At 26.3% G+C, this 19,657-nt stretch overlaps 1 protein-coding gene across 3 annotated transcripts in view; it reads right to left on the bottom strand.

Moving 5' to 3' along the window:
* LOC107441511 (flotillin-1) overlaps nt 1–13,879 on the bottom strand; it is a 35,275-nt gene extending 21,396 nt beyond the window's left edge. For 2 of the 3 annotated variants that reach the window (XM_016054798.3, XM_016054799.3), the window contains exons 1-6: nt 13,713–13,877; nt 11,388–11,463; nt 7,991–8,081; nt 7,747–7,890; nt 5,039–5,158; nt 2,037–2,132 (exon numbers count right to left, since the gene is read on the bottom strand). In XM_016054798.3, coding sequence (XP_015910284.1) covers nt 2,037–2,132; nt 5,039–5,158; nt 7,747–7,890; nt 7,991–8,081; nt 11,388–11,463; nt 13,713–13,761 — 576 coding nt within the window. In that variant the 5' untranslated portion in view covers nt 13,762–13,877. Of the gene's footprint in view, nt 1–2,036; nt 2,133–5,038; nt 5,159–7,746; nt 7,891–7,990; nt 8,082–11,387; nt 11,464–13,712 lie in introns of all 3 variants that reach the window. The other variant, XM_071184622.1, reaches the window with a different exon arrangement.
* Between the last annotated feature and the right edge of the window lie 5,778 nt (nt 13,880–19,657).

Below are 19,657 nucleotides of genomic sequence, written 5' to 3'. Positions count from 1 at the left end.
ACAATTTTTTTACCAAAATCTTTCATATGTATATTAATGGTTTTATCTTTATAGTAATTAACTTTATGTTTGAATGTTTTTTAAATGCTTTTCTGAACTGCTTATCCATAAGTAATAAATACATAAATTTCCTTAAAAAATTATTTTTTACATGAATTCTTTGCATTTAAATGCTTATTTTTCCCTAGGCTCTTTATCTTTTTTATTTTCACATTAAATAATAAAATAAATTCCATGCCTAGATATAAAAATGCATAAAAAAATAAAATATAACTTATTAACAAATTTTGTACAGTAATTGTGAATTTCATTTAAAAAACTATTGAATGAAATAAATTTTAAGAATATATGCAATTATAGGAGGAACTAAAATACTCTTCAGAGATAAAAAAAACTTAGTACTTTCATAAATACAGATTTTACTATATTAGCTGAAGTGTAATGAACCTTGAATTTTACCTGTTGACTTATTCTAAAAAATATCTTACATGCTTACATTTGATTCATTGATAAAAATATTAAACAATAAAATAATTTTTTATAAAGAATACACACTAACTTGGCTAAAATAACATTCTAAAAGATTTCTTGTAAGATATATAATAAAATGAACCAGAGTTAAAAAAAATCATTAATTTCATTCATTAAAAAAATTCATTCAAAAAAAAATTCAAAGGGTTTAAAATTAAATATTTCAATTTTATAGAGAACATACTCATACAACAATAAAGCTCAACAAAAAAAGAATGACTAATTTCATAAATAAAAATTTAAAAAAACATTTTTCAAATGCAAGTTTCATAATTAGGGTATATTTTTTTTAAAAAATTTTAATTTTTAAAAAAATACAAGAAACATTTAAAAAGGTATGTGGACTAAAACATAAGGTAACCAACATAATACTGTTAATTACTGATAAAAAAATATTTTGATAAATAGTATTTTAAAAAGATATTAAATTAGGGACACTACAAATATTGAAAATTTATTCTTATCTTAGGAAAAAAACACATAAAGAGCAATAATTTTCATTCTTTTAAACTAAATGAATAAATTAATCAGGAATCTGTTCTATAATTTAAATTATAATTGTACAATGGTTAGCAATATTAATGAGTGATTAAAATTATCTGCACTTTAAATTAATATTATTTTCCACAGTTTTACACACAAGTGAAAATACCTTATGTTATTTTACTATGAAATGAAGAATGACTCATAGAGAAACAATTAATTAAGACTCAACTGCTTTAGAAAACAAAAATTATAAAAGATGTAAATTCATATGTATAACTTAGTAATTAACCTAAATGAGCAGAAATTAAAATTTATATGTGGTACAGCTGCTAATATTTCAAAACAAAAATTAAATAATTTTTATGTTAATGTTATTGAAAAGGTAAAAAATAATATTTATTATGAAATAGGGATTCTTTTTTGAAAAATTCCCTTTTTCTTTAAAAAGAAGCAAGGTTTATACAAAGGCAGGAATCAGTAAAGAGATTTGCTTGATGTTTTTGCCCAAGGGCACAGGCACTCAAAGGGTAATAGTAACATTTTAAATAAATTGTTTCTTCCAAATGAACATTAATAATTTGAAACAAAATAAATGAAAAGATTTTATTATTGCTTATTTTTTAATAAAATGAGAAAAAATACAATGTTTGTTAAGCTTAATTTTAATTTAAAATTGGTAAATAAAAAGAATTTTATTAAAAAGGTATTTTTCAGACAGAAAAAGGGAGAAATAAACAGAAATTAGGAGGAGTCGCAAGAAAAAATTAGGATAACTGAAAAATGGAGAAATTTGGCACCTATAATTGAGTAAATTAAATTGGCTAAAACTCTTTGGGAGCAAAAAATGAAAAAGTATACAGATCAAAACACAAATCAATAAAGTACTTAAATATTAAGGAAGTACATTCAATATAAAAATAATACATATAACTGTATTAACTTTAAAAGTGATGCCACTTGCATATTAGTAACAATTAAAAGTATGAAATGTTATGAATATATTATGTAACATTATCGACCTTTATTTGTGAATCTCGGCGAGCTTCTGCTTCCCCCATTCTGGCATCTCTCTTCACCTCAGCAGTTCTAGCCATTCCAAGAGCTTTTAAATAACCCTAAATGACGAAATAAATTCTGAATTATAAACATTTTTTTTTCAGAGATCAGAATTCTAAAATATTGTGATCAATTAATTTAATTTCAGGTAAAAGGCACTTTTTGCTAAAGATTTTAATTAAGAATCAAACACACATTAAAATTATCATTTTTTTTCCTCATTTTATTAATCAACTCTAACTCCAAAAAATAATTCAGGATTCATACTTGAAAGGGCAAAAAATTTCCCTGTCTTTTCTAAGTACATTTTCACAAAAACGCCGGGGTTTTTTTTATTTATATTTAATAAAAATATAAATTAAAATTATAAATGAAAATGCAACTCCAAGAAAGTATTATATATTACTTTCATTTAAAAAAAATTAGATGATTTAAATAATGTCAACTCTGATTATAAATAATACAGATTGCCAAAACTATAAACGTGACAGAATGACATTTTAAATGTGACAGAAACATTTTTAAAAAAACTATTATCAAGTTAATAAAAAAAATAATTTTTTTTTAAAAATCCGTATATAAATGAAGTTGAACCAACGTAAGAACATTTTTTTAAAACAAAAGTGCAATAAACATTTAAAACCCAACATATTAGCATTGATTAAAAACTTAAAACGTAGTAAAATCAGACATGTATCACTTGAAAAAAGAGAAAGCTGCAATCTGCTTCATAAAATAATAGTCTGCTTTTAACAATAAATAATTGTATGTTTATGTATTAACTATCTTCTGTTTTTATTTATAAAAGCTGACGATCTTTAAAAACAGATGTGATTCCACATCAGCCAAAACTTGCAAATGATACCACACTACTGGGCAATCAGAGTTCATTCAATTAAAAAATATTGTTTCTTCAATAGATATCAAATAAATAAGCATAGTAGACGATAAAAAGCATTTTGTTCATAATAATTAATGCATGATCCGAAATTATAAAACAATTTGTTATAATAAATCAAAGATAAAAAAGTTGAAAAACAAAAGCCGATTAAAAAAAAATAACACGTTAATAACAAGGCAGAAGTTTCTGACAGTATTCCAGAAACACTTAAGAATAAAAAAAATCTTGAGGATGCACTTAATGATGATCAGTTTTGAAAAAAAATCTGATTTTTTCAAATCCTCTATTGCACAAGCAAAAATTATGGTTGAAAACGAAAAAGTGAAACACAGCAATTTGATAGGGTATCAAATACCCTTTTTCGAATCTCGTTTTCCCTGACAATTACCAGTTTTCTACCTAATTATTAAATTGAGACATTTTAGCTTTCCCACTCATAAAATAAGTTATTTAAAAAATTATTATAGCATCTTCAAATTTAAACAAAAGCATTTAAACTGAAGTTTAAATTTAATATAAAATCAAATAATGAGTTTTAATCAACAAAACCAAAAATTAAACAAGACAAATATAAATCCTGTAGAAAATTATTTAATGCTATTGGACAATTTTACCATTTACGAAAATCATATTAGCAACTTTAGAAGCATTACAATTCAGTTTAAAAAATCTGAGCAGTTCTAATAATTTATGAAAATAAGTCTTTGTGTCATTTACATTCCCTCTAATTTTTAGTAACTTCCGTAAGTTGAAAAAAATATTTCTACAGCAACAGACTGTTCTTAGTTTTTTTTAAAATAATTTATAAAAGTTTTAAAAGTGAGTATAAATGATACCAAGAGTAAGTTTACAAATACAACATTAGTTAATGGTGGAATTGCCCTATCATGCACATAATTTGAACATAGTGCTTTCTTAATAACATACATAATTGTAAAAATAAAATCTACTTAATAAATTGTCAAACTAAATAAAAAACTTATATTATAAAAAGATTAGGCTATTTTTTAGAGAATTAAAGAATATATGTTAAACATGAAGAGTCAACTGAACTAAAAAAGCTGGGCAGATATGCAATAAATCTAAAATTTAAAAAATATATATCGAAAATTACTAAAAGAAACTAAATACAAAACCGATTTATCAAAAAATTTATTAGCCAGATAAAGGCATAAAAAGAATACCCTATCTTTCTAATAGATAATCTGAGTTTTAAAACTCCCAAATTGCAAGGAAAGCTTCAAGATCAGCTAATTATACAGCTGTTACGCATTTAGTCTATTTTTCATTTTATTCTTTTTTGAAGTCTCACTCATAAAAAATTAACCGCATCTTTAGGGTAAATTATAAACATAATAAAAGTAATGTTGCACAAGTAAAAATTTTATATAACAAAAAAATAAACATTTTACATAGCATCATAAGAGTTCCATATAATCCATAGATTGAAAGAATGGATTTGTATATTATAGATGAAAATTTGGCATATTTCATGAATTTTTGAAAAAATTGGCACAGATTGAGACTTTTTGAGAATTGAGTAGATATTTGTTTTTATATTTGGTCCAAGACTATACCAATTTTCCAGAATTTTTTAAAATAATAACAGAACATCTTTATTTGTAAGTGAAAGAGCAGAAATCATCATGCATTCTGAAAAGTTCATCTTATTTTATTTGCAAATTAAATTTTATACTAAAAGTGGGAAAAAAATTAGATTAATTATTTAAATTTTTAAAAATTATTTTGTTCTCATCTTAGAATAACAGAATTATATATCTCATTAAAAATTTGTTTTTTGAACCAAATGCAAATTTAGAGGTTGACTTATATTACAAAAGCACAAAAAATAACACCATTTTGAAGTTCATAACCAAGGGTGGACGTCTAAACCAGAAAACACTATTACTTGATAAGCCCACTTAAATTTTTGATAATTGATACACATATACTACAATTATAATCCAATTCCTTTTTATTTAACATCTGTAATCTATAAAACAAATGTAAGATTTAAATTAATTAATGAATAAAATTCATTATAGGTTATCAAAGAAAAGTTACCTCATCATCACTTATATCCTTTATTGTATAAGAAACAACAGTTATCCCCATATTGACTAAATCAGATGAAGCAACCTCAAACACTTGTTTCGAGAACTTCTTCCTGTCTTTGTAGATTTCCTTAAAGATGAAAATATGAACATAAGTTATAAAAATTTGTTGAAACATGTGTATACATAAAAACAATTATAAACAGAAAAATAAGTCACAACTTAAAGTGGAGGAAATATAGTTTTATGGTAGATGAGCTTGCGTCAGACACATTGAAAAGATAAACAACAGTTACAAACTCAATCAAACTTACAGGTCAAGTATATATATCAGAAGGTGTCTTAAACTAAATTCAAAGCAAAAAAGAGTAGTGTAAAAAATAAAATATTAAAATTTTTAATAAAAACTTATATATTTATAATATATTTAGTGCAACTAAGGCAGACTAAATAGATCTTTATGGGGCTAAAATAAAAAAAATAATAAATAACTAAAATTCAAAAATCTGAAACATAGTCAGTTAGTTCTGAATTATATATATAAGATACTTAATAAAAAGAGAAATAATATTTTAAGACACTCTGCATAGCATTACTTATTTTTCCAAGCAGCTTGCCAGCTAACAGCACTATGTCCTCACATACTGTAGATTAATTTAACATACAACAGCAAAAATATAGTTTCCAAAAAAATACATTTTTCTAATGCAAAAAAATAAACTTAAAGTAAAATCAATTTATCAAAATATGCATTAGCATAGAATGGCCTAAAATGAATACCCTATTTTTCATGTATATAAGTAGACTATCTACACACCCAAATTACAATGAAAAATGAAGTAAACTTAATTATACACCAGTAACGCATTTGCACTTGATTATAACGGCATCGCCCTTTCTGCAAAGGTGTACGAGATAAGAGCATCACAATAAAAACAGTAATTAACCTCAGCACAAAACAGTAATTAACCTCATAACAATAAATACATCAAATTTGGAAAACAAAATAACATAACATTAAACATAAAAGAGATTTAAACACTAGATGCCAGCTGCATGAACTCTCTAGTTCATTAATATCCACTGCATAAGTTTTCTTTCTTTTTCAATGATGAACAATTCAGTAAATAATCTCTGTAAATCTCAAAATTCTGGATTCACAAAAAACAGTTATTTAGTGAGACAATCATGAACAGTATCTAAATAGCACGTCATCACTGTGATGGATCTAATAGTCTGTGATAATACAAATCAAATCCCTCCACTTATTATTTTCAATTTCCAGCATAATTAATAACAATATAGTAATATTTTTCATTGTTTTTCTTCCTTATTGTCCCTTTTTTGAACTTAATGTCATAAAATATGCTTTATTACTTAGTTTTAACTTTTAATGCTAATAGAAACTTTTTGTTGCATACAGTAGAGCTGTTAATTTAGAAAAAAAAATAATGGTTTATTTTATGTTGTATGAAATCAAATTCTTATTTTTGTTGTGCAAAAATAATTTTAAAAAAATACACATAGCATAATACATCACAAAGTTTTATGCAATTACAATAATAAGGCAAAATCATATAGAATTAGTAGCAATTATATATACAAGAATTTTTGATTTCTAAACAGACACATTTTAAGCTTTAAATTTAACTACATCCATTTTTATTCTTTCATTAATTTTTTTTTTTCCTTCTCTCTTCTACATGACAGCTTTCAAAGTTTAGCTTTTCAGTACTAAAGCTTAGTCTTCATTTACTACTCTATTGATTAATATTACTTACAATTGCAAGAATATTGTGCTTAAGAAAAAACAATTCCCCCCCCCCTTTTTTCTTAAGTTTGAAGTTATAAATTACGCTTGATTGCTTTTTTCTAATTTTTATTGCTAATATGAAAGCAGAAACTATCTGCAAGAATCTTATAAAAAAATAAAAACCTAAACAATTTTCCACAAGCTTCCCAAATGAAATTATTAAAATCAGTCATTTAAATCACTTTATTTAAAACATTTAGAAAAAAGAAATAATTAAACTAATTCATTATATTTTCAAGGAGATTTTGAACATTAAAATCAAACGTAGAATTTTTCTGAATAATAATAATAGTTTGAAAATTTTTAAATAACATTACCATAAACTGATAATTAAGAAGAAAAAAACTTTCAAGTTTTTTTGGAGGAAAGCATTTTATTTGCCTTCATCTCGAAATAATATTTATGGTCAAAAAACATTTGTACAAAAGCTGCAATTTTTCCTATACAAAAATGACAAATTTTAAAAGTTATTAATGTTTAAAAGTTAATTAGATATTTTTCGGTCATATCTAATGTCTTATAATTCAATGTCAAATTTTTTTTAAATCTTGAATTGAATTGGAACAGAAAAAGCTTGAAATTAGAGGAAAGTTTGCAATTCTGAATTGCTTTGGCTACAAAATTTTGCTTGAATTGTGTAGCCAAATAATTCGATACAAATACACATTTAAAAAATAAAGATTTGATAACATTGAAAGACCATACAATACTGAAAATTTAATAAATGATTTGAATAAAAAATATATATACAATTTTAAAGCTTAAAAAAAAACTACTTATCTTTCTTTTTACACCCTCATGAAATAATTATGAATAGGATATAATTTCATCAGATTTAAATTATCACAAAAAATATTAAGGATAAATAAAAAAAAGTGAGGAAGAAATTTTAATTATACACATACCTCTACAGACATAGTTCCCATTATGGCTCTTTGGTGTCCTTCCAAAGTTTCTCTAGCTATATGCATTACATCAGAATCTTTCTTTCCAAGAAATTGTTCGCAAGCAGCTCTTAGCATCTCAACATTTTGCCCCTGTATTTTAACCTATTAAAAATATTGAGACAGATAAAGATTAACATCTAATTTTAAAAGTATCAATATCATTGATAAGCAAATTAAAATCAATAATTCAAGTGGTGCATACTTGAGCAATTCCAGTAACTGAAATTGGTACTCCTTGTTGAGTATATACTTTTGGACTTTCAATGGTTAATGTCATGGTATTTAATGTAATTCTATAAGATAAAAGTTAAATTAATATATACTATAAAAACCAAATAAATATATATTACAAAAATTGAGTACCAAGTAAATAAAATAAGTTGATACAAAAAATTAGTAAATTTTTTACAAACAAAATTTATTTGAATTCACAATTTTCAAAATGATTAGAATTCTACATTTAAATGGTACCAAACATTAAAGACAAAGAAATAACAGTATTAAGAGGTAGTCTGAGTATAAATTAATTGAGGAAATGTATGAAAAATCATTTTCTTTATTTTAAATTTCTTTTCAAACAATCTATTCAAAGTATAGCTTTAAATGATTCTGGTAGATAAACACTAACATTCTAACACAATTTTGCTTTTTATATGTTAAGCATTAAACATTTAAAAAGCCAGCAGCTTTTCTCTACCCTCAGAAATTCAGGACAGGCAAGTTTTGACAATTGACGGTATTATCCGGTTTTAACCATGGTTTTATCAGTCAAAAAAACCTTTATTGGAATAGTTTTCGACAGGCGTCAAAAACCGAAATTTTGGAGTAAGGATATTTATTAGCTATTATAAATAAGTATTTACATATAAACATATAAAATTGCAAGTGAGGAGAATCAATTGATCTTGTGAATTATTTTGACATTAAACTATCTTTTTGTTTCGACAATTACTGCCAAAACCCTCAAATTTTGGTGCAGAAAATTTTTTATTATAAATAAAAAATGACAATTACAATTTAACCCCCCCCCAATCCGTTAATTTGAAATAATTGAAAATAAAAATACAAAAACAATCAGTGTAATAAAAAAAACTCTCAACAATCATCTTATTTATTAAATGTAAAATCAATTTTATTTTGCTACCATTTTAAATTCTCCTTTCCCTGAAGCATGCAATAAATAATTGAAAATAAAAATACAAAAACAATCAGTTTAATAAAAAAAACTCTCAACAATCATCTTATTCATTAAATGTAAAATCAATTTTATTTTGCTATCATTTTAAATTCTCCTTTCCCTGAAGCATGCAATTAAATTTTTTTAAAAAAAACTTTCAAGTCCTCTAAACTCAAAGTTGATTTTTCAGTTTTGTATGAATAAGATCAAAATTCGAAACTATTCTTTCAATTTATGCTGAGCTGCATTGACAAGAATGTAGACATTCTAAAGCAATTATAACATAATAAAATAACACGCGACTAGGAAATTTATTCGAATAACTGTACTAAATATTAAAAATAATTTAATTAAATCCTTGAATTGATTGATTGAAAAAATTGTTAGTTCACTAATCAATGAACTAATTATACATCAATATAATTAACATTAGTTCACTAATATTCATGAACATATAAGCATGAGTAATAAAAATTCTCAGAGCCTAATATTCCCTATGAACAAAGTTGTTGTTTTTTTTTTTTCAATCAAAATTTCCCCAAAAATTTTAGCCTTTTTTTTGGTACAATAACTTTTTGAAAATATTTTTGGAAAGTAAAGTTTAAATATTAAAAAGAATTAATTTCATTCTCCAGAATTCTCGAATAAACAAGCATATGTGTTAAAAAAATAATAGAAATCAAAATATATGAAAATAGTAATAATTGAATTATAAATAGTAATAATTCTATTCAAATTAAATTTAAGGTCCCACTTAAAACTTAAGGAATTCAAACTAATAAATACAAAAATTCCTCCTCCAGAAATTTCATGTTTTTCACTAAAAAAAATGTTTTAAATTGTTCTTCAGTGACTTATTTTGTTGAAACAAAATCAAAATCTAGAATTTGCACATTTTAAAAGTGATTTCTAAATTTCTTTCACTAAGGAAAACATTAACGAGCACAGTTATATTAAAAAAGTGCACAGTTAAAGCAAAGCTTTGATTTTAAACTTAAAATTACTGAATCTCGCAAATGGTGGTAGGATCACCCTATTGTTTTGTTAAACAGTTCCCATGTTGTTTTTTTTATTTGCTCTTGCCTCATGTATGTTTTATATAAAGCATTTCTTGTTTCTCTGATAAAAAAAAACTAGTTTACTTAAAAGTTANCAATATAATGCATGGCAACTGTTGGTAGTTTTGAAGTTTATATATTTTCTTGGCAAACTTCAGTTTTTGACATTTTCGACAGGTTTTTGACGGTTTAAACCCGTATTATACCCTAGTCATGTCAAAAACCACTTTTTGACGTCAAAAACCCAACCCTGAAATTAAATTTAAGGTCCCACTTATAAACTTAAGGAATTCAAACTAATAAATACAAAAGTTGACACATTTTTTTAAACAAGAAAAAGTTTTGCAAAACGGACACAATTTTAACAAAAACTTTGTGGGAATTTTTTTTAAAGAAAAATCTCCCCAAGGTTACTTGAATGTCCTCTAAAGCCTTGTTCATGCAGTCAGACATATTCTGCTCCCCTGAATATAATTAATAACTACAAATATTGAGAATCAATAAAAAAAAATTAAACATTCAGGTCAGACAATTATTAGCGAACACTTTAATTTTACTTAATCCAAGCAATCTGTCTAAATTGTAACATAAAAGAATCAAAATCGATATTTAGATTGATAATAATTAACAACTCAGAGTCATTACTTATAATATAAACCGAATAGTTATAATATGGGTCCGTAAAGCATTAAGAGTACCATCACAGAAACCAATTAATAGTTTCATTAATTTTGACTACATTTTCTACATGTCATAGATATTATAAATCATAATAACCTTTAGTAGTATATAATGTAAGTATTGTTCATCATTTAGTATCTAATAAAATGTTTCCAATGTAAAAAAATAAACTCGTCCCATGTTTATGACAATTTATGACATGTCATGCCAAAAACTAGTTTTTGACATCAAAAACTAAACACAATCCTCCAGAAATTTCATGTTTTTCACTAAAAAAATGTTTCAAATTGTTCTTCAGTGACTTATTTTGTTGAAACAAAATCAAAATCTAGAATTCGCACATTTTAAAAGAGATTTCTAAATTTCTTTCACTAAGGAAAACATTAACGAGCACAGTTATATTAAAAAAGTGCACAGTTAAAACAAAGCTTTGATTTTAAACTTAAAATTACTGAATCTCGCAAATGGTGGTAGGATCACCCTATTGTTTTGTTAAACAGTTCCCATGTTGTTGTTTTTTTATTTGCTCTTGCCTCATGCATGTTTTATATAAGGCATTTCTTGTTTCTCTGATAAAAAAAATTAGTTTACTTAAAAGTTATGACACAATGCAATAATTGACAGTTAGGAAAACATACTTAATCCGAATCATTCTAATAAATTAAAATAAAGAAACAATTTACCTTTGTACTCGTTGAATAACAGGCCATACAAAAACTCTCCCACCTGGCACCATCAAAGGATTTGTATGACAACATCCTATAAAATATAAATCATTTAAACAAAAAGAGGAAAACCGACCAAAACAATATTTTTAAAGCATATAAATCCATTTGAGTAAAAAAAAAAAATATCATTTACATAAAATGAATTTTTTTCAAGTCTCAATTTCCTTTTTCTTATTTTGTTAAGAAGAAAAATATCATGAAGACAAAACTTTTTAGCTACTTAATTTATTATTTAAATTTTTTTTCTTCAAAATTTCACTTTTTTTTTTTTTTCCATGGATGAATTCTATTTTCAATTGAGCCATCTCAAAAATAAATTTAAAAATAAAATATTTGTTTTCTAGCAAATGAGCCAGAGAACCATTGCAAAAATTATAATTAGCAGAAAAAAATCTTTGAATTATTAAAAAATGAAATTCTAAGCAAATAATTTAGTTAATATGCAAAATATATCAGAATTATTAAAATATACAAACATGAAAAAAAAGCAGCTCCAAATTAGCAATTCAACAAAAAAACAAAATATATCAAAATTGAGGAATTTAAAAAGAGAGATAAACTTATTATCGAATTTAATTCTACCAATAACTACTAATGATTCAATATACCCAATTCAACGAAATTCTACTGAAAAGTGTATTGATATATTATTTACTATTACATTGAGGATGGTATATTCCATGAGGTATTTTCGATAAATCATACCCAAATTAAGAATTATATATCCCCTTGAGAAATATTCTATAAATTAAATCTTTTAAATTTGTCCTTTTTTTTTCTTAATGCCTATGTCTGGTTATCACAAGAAATCTGAAATTATTTTATTTTTTATTTAGCTTAACTTGTGAAATTTTCTTTTCTTTTTTAATCTGTTTATGCGAATTCTTAAGTAAATACATTTCACTGCAAACTCTGAACATATCTTATAAATAGAATTTTAATAACGAAATAGCCACTTCCTGATACTTTGAAAAAAGCTGTAAACAATCAGAGCAGTAGAAAAAAAAATTTAAGTTACTTTTTTTTTCAGATTTCTATTATTTTAAGACAGTTCAGGATCTCAGTTAAAAGGTAGACCTGAGTGTAATTTAGAAATTTCATATTCTCTTCATGTTCATCTGGTTGTGATTTTTTTTTAAAGTTATTGATATTGAATCATTTTTAATTCACTGATGTTGAAGTTTTCCTCTAGAGAAAAAAATGAGATGGGGTATTATGCATAAAAATTAATTGATATTTAAAATAGACAAATCAGAGACTCAATGGGCATTAAAGTGAAAAGAAACTTCTGAATTATTTATGTTTATTAGCAGCATATAAAATAATTTGCTGATTAATCACAATTACACCCATTTAGCATTTTTGTTTAAAAGATTAATCAACTTTATAAAAAATAATAATAAACAATATACTTATTAAATATGTAGTTTGATGAAGAAGGAATATTCTGCCAAAAGCAATTTCGGATAAATAATTTATTTTTTTTAAAGTTTATACTTCTTATCTTAATAATTTTTTCTTCATTTGATAGTAAATTTGATTTTTTAGTTCACGAATTCTGGGGAATGTTGTGATTAAAGGCAACTATGATTTTAAAATTTCTGCAATTAGCTTGTTATATCCATAATATAATTATAACCATTTTAAGTTAGAAACATCAAATAGTTACAATATTGTTTCTTATTATTTAACAATATTATTTTAGTTGCAACATTGTTTTTAACATATTTAATACATTTTATTCCAGTTTTAATCAGTAAATGTAAAAAAAAAAAAATTTCAACTTAAATTTGAATTTAGACATTAAAACGAATTTTAAAAAATAAAAAAAGAATCATGATCATTGTTAACCCGGTAATAACGTTAACAAAATTATAATAGGAAAAAGAAAATTTTCAAGTTTCGAGAAACATGATTAGAGAAATTTAGCTATAAAATTTGAGGCTCAAATTATCGAGCCAGAGAAAACAAGACGAAATGAGTAACTCAATTTCAATGTTAAGCATATCTTTAGTGCAATGAGAGTCAACAAATGTCAAAATGCCATTACTCTTATCTTTTATCACGCAATTATTGATTCGTACTATTTCACTGAGAGTAGTCAACAATTTCATGGAAAGTGCAAGAACATCAGATTTAATAAAATTTAGGTTTAATAACAAATTTAAAGAAAAAAAAAAAACACAAGCATATGTTTACAAAACAAATTTTTAGTGATTACTATAGTTGATTAACGCAGTGGAAAGATTTTTAGGAAGAAAATAGTTACAAAAAAACTACCTGATACTACTAAGGCTTCATTCGGCCCACAAGTCACAAAGCCTGCCATAACTACGGATTAAATAATAAATCAGAAAACTAAAATGAAGAATCGAGCATTACTTCGAAATCTAAACAACGCTATTTTCGTTCGACTTTCGATTTTATTAATAATAGGCGTTGCCAAAGTCAAGGCTGTACAATAAAAAAAATATGTATGACAAATTTATTACGTCGTAAACAATACTGAAGGTTCATTTCTACTGCTGCATAAAAAATTTGCATGGTCATTTAATCATATTTCAGAATGCATCTGCGTCAAATAAACTACTTGCAACAGGCAATTGTTTTGTCTTTGAATTAAAGTTATAAGAAAAGTGTGAAGTTACTATCTCGGAAAAGGTTCATCTTTGTAGGAAAATGCAAGTGCCACATGGTATCAAAAAAAGGAGTGGCTGCATTATAAGATAGAGTTTCGGGCCGTTCTCACTGAGCGTGACAGACTGTTAATACTGTAAGTGAAAAATTCGCATATGCGAATGAAAACCTGAATTGTGATACTATATATTTAGCCACAAGAAACTCGCCAATCAGGCTCTCGTTCGTATTTCTAAACTCGCATGCGCAATTCCATGGGATACAGTGAGAATGGCTCTCGCACAAAAACTGGTTGGCTAATGTTTCGGGGTAGAATAATTTCACCAATAATAAGGTTCCTATTCGCATGTGAATTTATAGAAATCATGCGTGGAGCTAAGTAATCTTGTCTTGATGGGTAGGTATTTTATTTATGTAGCACTGGAGCTGCACAATGGGTTATAAGCGGTGATCTGGGAAACATTTTTGTGATGATCCGAAGTGACAGTGACAGTTTACAGTGAGAATGGTTCACCCGCTTTGGTAGCACGTCGACCTGTGTATGAAGTTGAGCATTTTAAGGGAGAACAATTTAACAAATGCCGTCGAATTGGTTACCTATCCGGCTACCGACCGCAGCCAGTGATGCTTTATTTTTGTCTTCTATTGAGAACCATGTCTTTACGATCTATCTACCGCGAGGCAAATCCTTAAACGAAAGTTGCTAATATTATTTTCAAGCTAAATACATTCTTATTTCAATTAATGTTTAGTGTATTTTCTTTAGAATTAACATCATGCGATAGAAAATTAAGAAAACTCAATAAGTTTAAAGAAAAAAAAAGTTAGAGTTATCCAAACGATGTAAAACCAAAATTTAATATTTGTTGCAAGAGCGAATATTACATTTTGGGTTTACGTAGCTCGCTCTATTTACGCAAAAAAGCATATTCACCCTACAAAAACAAGGAACGTTCTAATTGATCGAAGAAACTATGTTACGACATGTTGAATTAGTAAAGTTTTCTATTCAGTTTTACAAGTTTCAGTTGCTTTAAAGCAGTCATTTAATTTAAGCATTTTCTCTGTGTGAGTGGCTCTTCAATTTTTCTTCTTCCTGAGGTTGAAAAAAAAGGGTAATGCCTGTTTCTACTTTACCTAACCTGTTATTACATCATAATTTGTAGAGTTAGACAATATTGCCTTTCAGAACTAACAAACCTATAAAGCAAGTCTCGAAAAACCACCCGTCCGCCCGTCCTCGGCGGTCAAAAGTTCCCCGCGGACAACAAATTTCTCGAATCCGACGTCCGCGCGGACGGCCATTTTCCCGTTAACGTTCGTGATACATATTCAATTTTTGTTATCTTACAAGAGTCCAACGCCTCACTTCTAAAGTGACCCTCTAATCTAGAAATACAGCAAGATACTGCGCATGGTGTTGGTGAAATTGATGTTTTCTCAATGTGGGAGTACTGCAGCGGTTGAAAGGGGCTTTTCAGCAACGAACTAACAAAAAAAACACGTTACGTACTGGTCTTAAACAAGAAGCGTTAAACGCAATTATGAACATAAACCTAAACCCCTTTCAGATTTTTGCGCAGAAACCTCTGTAAATCATTGACTTGATTGTGGAAGTGACAAACGTCATATTTGATCCATTTAAAAAACACAGTACCCTTGGATAAATTGACATTCCAGATAACTTGACCTTTGTCATTTAAATTATTTCATAAAGGAAATAAATTATTTCATAAAAGAAATACTAGGTTTTACTATTAGTAACCTAGTATTTCTTTTATTACTGTATAATGTAATCCTAGTAACTGCTTATTAATTGTGCAATTTATATNGTTATAAGCGGTGATCTGGGAAACATTTTTGTGATGATCCGAAGTGACAGTGACAGTTTACAGTGAGAATGGTTCACCCGCTTTGGTAGCACGTCGACCTGTGTATGAAGTTGAGCATTTTAAGGGAGAACAATTTAACAAATGCCGTCGAATTGGTTACCTATCCGGCTACCGACCGCAGCCAGTGATGCTTTATTTTTGTCTTCTATTGAGAACCATGTCTTTACGATCTATCTACCGCGAGGCAAATCCTTAAACGAAAGTTGCTAATATTATTTTCAAGCTAAATACATTCTTATTTCAATTAATGTTTAGTGTATTTTCTTTAGAATTAACATCATGCGATAGAAAATTAAGAAAACTCAATAAGTTTAAAGAAAAAAAAAGTTAGAGTTATCCAAACGATGTAAAACCAAAATTTAATATTTGTTGCAAGAGCGAATATTACATTTTGGGTTTACGTAGCTCGCTCTATTTACGCAAAAAAGCATATTCACCCTACAAAAACAAGGAACGTTCTAATTGATCGAAGAAACTATGTTACGACATGTTGAATTAGTAAAGTTTTCTATTCAGTTTTACAAGTTTCAGTTGCTTTAAAGCAGTCATTTAATTTAAGCATTTTCTCTGTGTGAGTGGCTCTTCAATTTTTCTTCTTCCTGAGGGTGAAAAATAAGGGTAATGCCTGTTTCTACTTTACCTAACCTGTTTCTTGCAACAGACACAGAAGACAAAGTTTTTTTCAATATCAGAATTTAGAAATAATCTCTTGTTCCCAATCCGGAGAAAATGAGCAATATAAATATAGAGCCTTGTAATCGGTGAATAACCTTAACGCATCCATGTCATTAGGCTACAAATAATTGTATTAAGCAATATTTATCATTTTCTCTTTTCTGTTACAGAAATTTTCTTTTCTAAATTAAGACATTTCAAAAGTACAACGTCCAATAATAGTGCAGTTATTACATCATAATTTGTAGAGTTAGACAATATTGCCTTTCAGAACTAACAAACCTATAAAGTGCAACATTTAAGCACAATTATGCTCGCTCTGCAGATAATTGTTAGATATTTCCCTTGTCATTGCAGATAAATGTAAAGGATTTTGTTTCTGGACTTCACTTTCTAATTTGAAATAAGTTTCAAATGAATTTCTCATTGCAAAAATTACAAAAAATTCAAGTGCTCTCCCTTATGTTAATATATGCTCTTAACATAGTATTGTTTGGTGTTTCTTAAAAAAATTCTTTGGTGCTTCTTGTAAATGCTTCTTAGCAATGATGGGTATTTATTTCTTCACAACTATGTGTATTTTTGAAGATTTGAAGCTTACTTTGCAATCTGAAATAAGTTTTAAATGAATTCCTCATTTTTAAAAATTACAAAAAATTCGAATAGTATCCTCCGATATGTTAACTATAAATATGCTCTTAACGTAGACATTGTTTGGAGTGAACAAATCCTTCTTAAAAATTTTGAGTACTTATTTCTTGACAAAGATGGATATTTTTGGAAGAATTAACTCTCACTTTGTAATCAAAAAGGAGTTTCAAATGTTTTTTCCATTGCAAAAAGTTTTAAAAATTCGCAAAATAAACTCTATTTTGTTAACTATATCTACTCATTACATAGCATGGTTTGGACTAAACAAATGCTTCTTAAAAATTTTAAATAGTTATTTTATCACAACTATGGGTATCTTTTAAAAAAATTGACACTTACTTTTTATCTGAAACAAGTTTAAATGAATTTCTTATTGTAACTTGATAATCTGTAAAACAAGTTTCAAAGGAATTCCTCATTTCTGAAAATTATAAGAAATTCTCAAAGTGTTCTCCAATATCTTAACTGTAATTGTTCTCATAACGTAGTATTATTTAGAGTAAACAAATGCTTCTTAAAAATTTTGAGTACTTATTTCTTGACAGAAATGGATATTTTTTTAAAAATACGCTCGCTTTGAAATCTGAAACAGTTAATGAATTAATCATTGCAAAAAATTATAAAACATTCATGAAGTGTACTCCATTGTTTACCATATATATGCTCTAAATTTGGCATTGTTTAGATTGCGGCATGGTTGCATGGTCAAGAAAGCGTATAATGTAAAAAATATCCTTAGATTTGAAGAAATAAATATCCAAAAATTTTAGGAATCATTTGTTGAGTTCAAAACATGCTACGTAAAGTACATATATATAGTTTAAAAAAATGGAGGACATTTAGCGTAACTTTTTATTTCAATTTTTATAATTTTCTATATTTTTTTTCCAATAAGTAATTCATTTGAAACTTGATTCAGATTTTAAAGTGAGCTTCACTTTTTTCAAAAATACCAATATGTTACAAGAAATAAGAACTCAAAAATTTTAAGAAATATTTGTTTACTCACTGTATGAGCATATTTATCGATAACATAATCGAGAACACTTTGCTGCGAACTTTTCATAATTTTTTTGTAATGAGAAATTCATTAGAAACTCTTTTGAGATAAAAAGAAAGTGTCAATTCGTTCAAAAAATACACATAGTTTGAATGAAATAAATACTTAAAATTTTGAATAAAACATTTGTTTTTTTTTTCAAACCATGCTATCTAATGAGCAGATATATACTACAAAATAGAGTTTATTTTGAGAGTTTTAAAAACTTTTTGCAATGGGGAAATCATTTGAAACTCTTTTTAGATTACAAAGTGAGCATCAGTTCGTTCAAAAATATCCACTTTTGTCAAGAAATAAGTACTCAAAATTTTTAAGAAGTATTTCTTTACTCCAAATAATACTACGATATGAGAATAATTATAGTTAACATATTGGTGGGCACTTTGAGAATTTTTTATAATTCTCAGGTATTCATTTGAATTTTGTTTTACAAATTACAAAGTAAGCATCAAATGTTTCAAAATTACACATAGATGGGCAGAAATAAATACCCAAAATTTTTAAGAAGCACTTCAGTTCAAACCATGTTAAGTTAAGTTAAGAGTAAGTAAAGTGAGAGTCATTTTTTTAAAAAAAAAATACCAATATGTTTCATGAAATAAGTACTCAAAATTTTTCAGATTGATTTGTTTACACACGTTAAGAGCGTGTGTGCATAGCTAACATAATGAAAGATAAATTGAAAATTCTATATGATTTGAAATTTTTTTCAGCTTACAAAGTAAGCGTCACATTTTTCAAAAATGTCCATAGATGGAAAAAATAAATACTCAACGTAAGAAACATATGTTTAGACCAAACCATGCTACGCTAAGAGCATTAATATGGTTAACATAAAGAAGGATACATATCGTATTTTTTATTACTTTTTGCAATAGGGAAAACTTATTCCAGATTACAAAGTGAGCGTTAATTTTTTTCAAAAATACCCATAAGTGTCAAGAAATAAGTAATGAGAAGTTTTAAGAAGGATTTGTTTACTCAAAAGAATGATGTGCTAAGTGCATTTGTATATTTGACGGAAAGGAGGACAATTTTCAAATTTTTTAATATTTTTTGCAATGAGGAACTCATTTGAAACTGGATAAAGTTTAAAAAATGAGCGTCAATTCCTTTAAAAATATCCATATATGTCAAAAAGTATGAACTCAAAATTTTTAAGAAGCAAATTTTAGTCCAAAGAATGCAACGTTTAGAGTATACAATAAGAAATAAAGGAGGACACTTTGCGAATTTTTTGTAACTTTTCCAACGAAAAATTCATTCGAAACTTGCTTCAGATAACAAAGTAAGCGTCAAATGTTTCAAAA

This window comes from Parasteatoda tepidariorum, chromosome 8, assembly GCF_043381705.1.
Source record: "Parasteatoda tepidariorum isolate YZ-2023 chromosome 8, CAS_Ptep_4.0, whole genome shotgun sequence".
NCBI classification, from domain to species: Eukaryota; Metazoa; Arthropoda; class Arachnida; order Araneae; family Theridiidae; genus Parasteatoda; species Parasteatoda tepidariorum.
Note: the sequence above shows the minus strand (reverse complement) of the source record. Positions and strands in the feature narration are given on the sequence as shown.